Raw genomic sequence first — 7,869 nt, 5'->3', positions numbered from 1 at the left:
TCATTTTTAAAGGTTTTATATTTTGGATTGTCATTATGCTAGGTAATATGACATATATTCTCTTCTATGAGGTAATGTTTCAAGTAGAACTTACTTGAGGTTTTCCATCTCCCAAGGAAAAATGCTTATTATATTACTTCTTGAAGTGCATTGTTCTTAAAAATAGTAATTATCAAACTTTGTTTTTTATTGAGGAATAATTTACATACAGTAAAATAGATTTTAAATTCAATGACTTTTGATAAATAAATTATATATATATATATATATATCAGTGTTATCATTATTCAAATTAAGATAAGACACAGTTTTAGAATCTTCACAGGTTTCTATGTGCCCCTTTTTAGTCAAATTCTCCCATCTAAGACTATCACTGTAGATACGTTGGGTTTTTTTTAGCCTATTCTTTAACTTCATGTAAATGAAATAATTAATTGACATATTGTTTTGAGATTCATCTGTATATTTGCAAGTTTTTCCTTTTTATTGCTGGCTAGAGGCCTGGTGCATAAAATTTGTGCACAGTGGGGCGGGGGTGCTCAGCCTAGCCTGCACCCTCTCCAATCTGGGTCCCCTCGGGGGATGTCTGACTGCTGGTTTAGGACAAAGAAGAGGCGAACGGTGTATTCATGTGCTTCTTCTTAAGGATGGTGAACGAAAACTACAATTTGATACTGCTGTCTGCTTCCCATTGGCCATAATGTAGTCATATGCCTACACTTAACTTCAAGAGAGTCTGGGAAATGTAGTACTTATTTCAGGTAGCCAAGAACCTAGGTAAAAATTGGGAGGCCTCATAGCAATCTCTGCCACATATACATTATTTTATTTGATCCTTATAGTGACACAGATCGGTGTTGACCCATTTTTACACAAGGAAAGCAAACACGAGAAAGACTACAGAGGTGAAGGTGCCAGAACCAGATCCCAGGTTGTCCGATTATTAATTCTGTGTCTCTCCCCATATGTTACATTGCCCCTAATGTTTATCACATGCTTCACACATAGTAAGTACTCAGTAAATGACAATTATTTCTTTGGATTCTTTTGGGCCTCCTTTTAGTTCCTGGAGTCCCAGTTTTCTGCACTGTGCACCCTTTCTAGTACTGCAGGATGATTTTGGCCGTATGGCAAGACCATTTCCCTCCCAGGGAGAAGAGTCTACTTAAATATTTGAAGTTCTTGGATTTACATTGCTTTCCAAAGTGAATCAAGCCTGTGGTGTATGAAGGGCAATGGATACACCCAATTCTTCATAATTGGATGGGTTTTTCTCATTTTGGTCTTATTAGTCAATTCAGTGCAGTACAATTAAATCAGGAGAGAGGGAGCATTCAGTGAAACAGCTCCTCTCCCAGCCTCCAGCCTCTCTCTTTTGTACTGGATCATTGTTGGATGAGATATTTCCTTTATTTTTCTGCCTGAGGTAGTCCATGTGCAGTGGCTTAACTGATTTGTACGAGTTTCATTTTTATGGGGCCAAAGGTTATGAGATTATATTAGAAAAAGGGTTAATACAGGTGTTTGAATTAATTTACTGATTAACTCTTGTAAATCTGGCCCTAGAGGTGGTTCACAGCAATCGAGTGCTATCTCCTTAGTTTGTTTTTTAAAATCACCTTGTCATGTGCCTGAGAATGTACCATGGACATCAAATTAAATACTAATTCTCTGCAATTCAAATGCATTGTCTTACATGTGTTAATCTTCCTATAGCCGGTTAGATATTACCTGACTAAAACAAAGCTCTTGGAGTCTCTACATCTTTAAAAAGCCATTTTATTATGGTCAAAACATTTTTCTCAATATCAGGTTTTCTCTCCTCTTTATTTCCCCGTTAGGTCTTAGCAAAGAAAATACAAGTCCAGAGTGTTTTATACAAAAAGTACCTGAGCATACAAACAGAATATCTATTTATTGAACTGAATAATTTATATTCCCAAACACTTTGCAAAGAAGTGTGTTATTTCCGAACCTCAAATAGTAGAGTTGGTTCCGAAAGCCTTGGTCATTGCTTTACGCAGAGACAGCGGAATGTGAAGAGAGCTGCACTGTAGGCATGTGACTACATTATGGCTGATGGAGGGTGGTGCTGGGTGCCCTGGCCTTTGGCACCAGCCTGTTTGCCTTTGAATCTCATCTCAGTGTTTCTACTTGCCAGTCATGTCCCTTAGGCAATTAATTTCTTTATGTCACAAATTATTATCTATAAAATAGGGCTGGCAGTAATACTAACTAGCAGGGTTTTGAGGATTAAAAATAAATATGTATTATATTTAGACAGTGCCTGATGTAAGTTGTACTACGTCAAGTGCATGCTATAATTATTTGGTCTTTGTCTCCAAGACATGGTTTTTACTCGACACGAACATTGATAAAAGACATACAGCATTCCTAAGATGGCCTGAAAGATACGCAGCACCACTCCAAATGGCCTGATTGCTGATTGGGCCATTTTTTTCTCAGAATGGCTCTGGGTTCATGTGAGTTGAAGCCAGAGAGCATTGTCAGGAGTGAGGGCTTTGGAGTAAAACGGGTTAGGGATTAAATCTTGGCTCTTCCACTTGTAAGTTGGGTGACCTTAGGCAGGGCACTTATTCCTTCTGAGGTGTGGTTTCATCACCTGCAAAGGATCACTGGGGAAAGGACCAAAAGAGACAAAGTGTGGAAAGAACCTGGTCCATGGTAAGGGCTCAATAAAAGGTAGATTTTTATTGGTGTGATTAAGTCCTAGAGGGAGAAACCAACAGCTCAGACCAGGAAGCATGGGGCATTTTCTCCCTTCATGTATGCATTTCCCTGGGTGCGATGATAAAAAAGTCCTTTGCTGGAATAATGTCTCAAAAAGCTACGAATGTTAACTTCATGTTGGCTAGTTATCTTCAATTATTCAGAGCAGGTGCAAAATCTTTTGACAAATTAGATCAAATTACAGCTGAAGTGTAAGAACATATTCCAGTTTCCAGCAAGCATGAAATTCCACTGTAGGGCTGTGTCTATGCACATACAATTAAAAAACCTACACTTTTTTATATCAACATTTTGATGGAATTTAAACACTCTTCAAACAGTTGTGTGTGTGCTTTTTTTCTTCTTCTTTTTTTGCTACATTATAAGCTGAGGTACAAATTAAGCTATGTAGACATTTAAATGTAAAATCACCATTGTTGATAATTTGCCTCCAGTTTTGTACAATACACTTGTAACTATTGTGATGTGGGAGCATAATTACATTACAGTGTTGAATACAGCCGTCCTATAGCTGTCACATCACTGTATGTTATTTTGGTTGTCTTATATTTTGCATAACACATGATGTCAACAAATATTTATTGCAAATCATATGCAAAGTAGCATGATAAACTTGAAGGAAACTTGAAGTAATGCCTTAGAAACTTGCCTTACATAAGTGGCTTTTTATTTTAACCAGTTCAAATAATTACCTAATAGTGGAAGAAATTCTCTAATGGGTCATGATGTGAAAAGTGACGGAGAAAGTAACTGAACTCCAGAGCCTGGGAACCAAGCTCTGGTCCTCTCCTCTCCTTTTGCTTCCTTGGGTGCCATCCATTTGTCCCAGAAGGTACATCAGCTTCTTGCAGAAACCATCTGGTCACTCTCACAGGCTCCCTGTGGGCTGCTGGTCATGTGAGACAGGCATTAGTGGCAAAATTTGTTCAGTCCACTTACGCTATTCATTGAATAGCAACTAATGATTAGAAGATTTTTTTTCCTTTTTTTTATTGCTAAAAGTATTACAAAGGGTATTACATATGTGTCCTTCCCCCCCCCCCCCCGCCTTTGACAATCCCCTGGCCTCCCCTACCCCCCAGTGTCTTATGTCCATTGGTTATACTTATATGCATGCATACAAGTCCTTCGGTTGATCTCTTACCCCCCTCCCTCCTGCCCCCCAACCCTCTCCGGCCAGAAGATTTTATTAAGGAGTTCCCAGGTTTCAATATTGACTTAATTGTAGATCTTTTTATTTTCAAAAATATCTATATGAAACCGATTGAAATAAAACATTAAAAAGACTGATAATAAAGAATTAGAAAATTTTATAAATATAAGAAGGTAAATAAGACCTACGATCACAAATTGATTTGGAAATATTATTAATGTCACGATGTTACAATATCTTATTGTAAGGACTTTAAAAACATATGGCCTGGGAACTAAGAAAACTTGGAATGGCATCATATTATTTAAGTGAAAAGTGCTGAAACTTGGCTCAGCATTAACTGGTCTCTGCTTCAGCCTTTTCTGTACCTTGATTCCTGTCTGTTCACACCACACTGCACATGTTTCATTCCTCATCTCACTGGCTCCCACTCAAACACTTTAAGTTTAAATCTAACTTGCTATCGTGACACAATAAGAACAGCATTAGTAATACTGACCATTTATTGTTAGTCAACTATACACCAGGCACCATGTTACGTTTTCTGACCGTCCATCCTCACAACCACTACATAAGGCAGGCACCCTCATTGCACAGATTAAAAAAAAGGTAAAATGCAGTAAAGTGATTATCTTGTCCACAGTCACATGTTAGGTAGCGGACTGGGAGAATCAAACTCCCACCTGAGACTTCAGGCCTTCTTCCAACAAGACCCTCCTTCTGTTCAGAATCCCTACACTCTGGCCCAATAGGACTATTAGTATTTACTGTTCTTTAAACTCTCCATCAGGATTCTATGTACTACTATTCCATTATATAAAATTCAGTCAAGTGCCATCTTCATTTATCCATCCATTCATTCATTTAACATTTATGGCACACCTCTCTATGCCAGGCAATGTGCCAGGTGCCGCTGTGGATCATTTCTCAGCCTATGCTTACTGTTCCCTGATTGTCAGATTTTTTGGGTATATTTTGTTTCCCTGGCTATAGTATAAAATTGTACATCCTGAAAAATCAAAGTTTCTCAACTAGTGGTGGTGCCGCCCCTTTAAGGAATATTGGAAAACATGTGACAATCTTTTTTTTTTGTTTAAGGGACATTTAATTTAATATCAAGAGTGCGATACAAAAGGCCCAACATACAATGAAGGAACACATTCCCCAATTAACACCAATGACAATGCTCTTTCAACATGTGCCTGTTGAACGAAATGGGGATTTAATAAATTTCATTACTGAAAAATAACTCAGTGAATCTCATCACAGCCAATATCCTTATACAATCTGGTTGTGAAATGCATGTTTATAATGCTTCAAACAATTTAAACCTGAAGTTTGATACCACACTTACATGTTTGTACAGTCCTCAGTAAGAGTATCTACAGTATTAGCAACCATTTAAAGAACAAACCATTGCTTCAAACCACATTGATTTAAGGCTCAGTCAAGTAATAGAGAGCCCCAAATGAAATGGTTAAATATATGAACTACTGTACTGATAGCTATTAAATAGTTTCTTAGCAAATAAACCCTTGAAATGCAAAATTCACCCCATTTAAGTTTTGATCAAGAAGTTCAACAACAATCATGAAGTCCACAGTCTTAAAAGCAAAACTGATATACAGTGTCTCTAAGTCACTATACTCAAGGTATACATATTCCATTTTTACATTTTACTGGAATTTTACATGTTCAATTCATGATTTTAAATCTCTAGGTCTTCATTCCTCCAAACTGTCTGAAGACACAGAGTGCCACAGACTTGATGTCTGTTTCTCCCTCTATTTTTTTCAAACAGAAACATTTCTCAAGTGTCTACATGTCCTGGAAGGGGAATTTTTCGGAGGTGGCCACTTCTTCAGAATAGTCCCTAACGTTAGGCCTCTGAAGCAAGGGGTGGGGGAAGAGGAAAAAGCTGAAATACAAGGTTTATCTGGTTAAGTTTTACATTAACCATTACAAGCTGGATAGTATAAGAATGTGGATTTTTTGGCTCAAAAAGTCTGAGTCTTGGTGTGGAAAGGAGTACTTGGCTGTCCCACCACAGCTTTCTCGTAGTGGGACTGTCAGGGAAGTCTTGACTGGGGAGTATGATTTGTTTACCTGTCAGGCGTAAACTTCCAGGCACTCAGTTCATTTTGGGCTTGTTCCAGTTTGTCTGTAGTCTGCTCCCGTTCGCCTTTCATTTTTAGGAAAAACAAGTTGATGGCGGGGTCTACCATTGTTGATCTCAGTTGGGCGACACTGGGCTGCTGGACTTGCCTGAGGTACTGGATTTGAGTGGCACACTCTTACACCTCTTACTCCTTGGTTGCTAGTCGCATTACGAGGATATTTCCCCTTCGTGCAGACTCTTGCTGTTGTTGCTTTAGTTTTTCTTCTGACTCCTGTAAGCCAGTTACATCATTGGAGTTCAGATCTGTGTACCTGCCCTCCAAAGTTCGCACATATGCTTCATACTGTTTCCATCTTACAATTAGCTCATCTCGTGCCATAAGTTTGAAGTCTGTCTCACTCAGTCGGACCTTTTTGGGAAGAGGGTCCTCGTTGGTCATCTTGAATCTTTTATGGTGAAGAGATTAAATCAAGGACTGTCATTAGAAGAAAAATATTCCTAGTCTTAGACTTAAAGTCTATGACTTGGTATGTTATCTGCCTTGGTTACTTGTCACATTGATTAGTTCAGGGATAGGCACAGGGTTAACAACAATGAGAGGTAAGGAGATGTTTCTGGAATTTCCTGGAAAGGGAGCTTTCCTGAGTTTCTGTGGGAGGTACCTAGAAGGCTGCCCTTTGCCTATGAGCTTGGATAAGGAAGCAGCATGTAGCCTTGGGAGGTACTTATGACTATGAAAGAGCTGGTGCCTGGAAGAAATTATGTATTTTCTCCCATAGTTGGGTGGTTTCTCAAGCCTGACCTAAAGCTCTCTTTATCTATGGTCTTTTTAGGTAACTGAGCTAATAAATCACTTTGCTATTTAATCCAGGGCAAACTGAATTTTCTCTTAGTTGCAACAGAAATTATCATAAGTAATATATCTTTTTCTCAGTTGCCTGACTTAGAAGCTTGGTCTTTCTTTTATCAATGGAGAGTTTGCAAGGTCTATACTAATATCACCAACACTGGCTTATGATAAGTCTTGCCAATGAGAGATTCTTGTAAGTGCTGAATATCTAACACTAGATTCAACCTTCCCCCAAGAACTTAACATCATCTCATTCAGACCTGAATGGTTCTTGCAGATATTGCTAAAACCCTAGCACATTCTCTTTGACCTTTGTAGTTATCCCAGTCAATTTTGTTGCCAAAACCGGTTTGGCTCAGTGGATAGAGCGTCGGCATGAGGACTGAAGGGTCCCAGGTTCGATTCCGGTCAAGGGCATGTACCTGGGTTGCGGGCACATCCCCAGTAGGGGGTGTGCAGGAGGCGGCTGATCGATGTTTCTCTCTCATCGATGTTTCTAGCTCTCTGTCTCTCTCCCTTCCTCTCTGTAAAAAATCAATAAAATATATTTAAAAAACAAAAACAAAAACAACCAATTTTGTCAATAACATTCCAATTTGAGGTGCTTCCTGGGGCAGATCATTTCCCAGAGTTGTCTTCAGTCTTTCCACCTGCAATGAGAACTGTCATCATTTCGTCTAGGAGCCCTTAGTGAAGTCACCAAAACAATCAGATATTTAATGTTTGTCTTAATTTTCCATGGGAAAGATTTGAAACTAAGAAATTGTTTTTATGTAAATATCACCAAAACTGATATGCACTTTCCTCAGAAGACAAAGTTTATGTTATTGCACCAAATAGGATATTTATACTTGCAAAATCGCTGTAAAACATCTTGTTCCAAAAATGGTGCCAGATTGCTCTTTAATGTGGTTGGTAAAGATTGCAAAGAACCTGCTCATATAAAAATCCTCTAAGGGGTAATTGAGTTATGACTGGATTTAATTTTTATGTCCG

The 7,869-nt window shown here is 38.5% G+C and overlaps 1 protein-coding gene across 1 annotated transcript; it reads right to left on the bottom strand.

Moving 5' to 3' along the window:
- Positions 1-5,928: 5,928 nt before the first annotated feature.
- Positions 5,929-6,462, bottom strand: LOC118649742 (pre-mRNA-splicing regulator WTAP-like). The gene is given in 1 exon segment (XM_036297048.1): positions 5,929-6,462. A coding segment is annotated over 1 exon segment (456 nt). The 3' UTR covers positions 5,929-6,006.
- Positions 6,463-7,869: the final 1,407 nt, after the last annotated feature.

Source organism: Myotis myotis, unplaced genomic scaffold, assembly GCF_014108235.1.
Source record: "Myotis myotis isolate mMyoMyo1 unplaced genomic scaffold, mMyoMyo1.p scaffold_m19_p_3, whole genome shotgun sequence".
Taxonomy (NCBI): domain Eukaryota; kingdom Metazoa; phylum Chordata; class Mammalia; order Chiroptera; family Vespertilionidae; genus Myotis; species Myotis myotis.
This window is presented reverse-complemented; position numbering and strand designations above follow the sequence as displayed.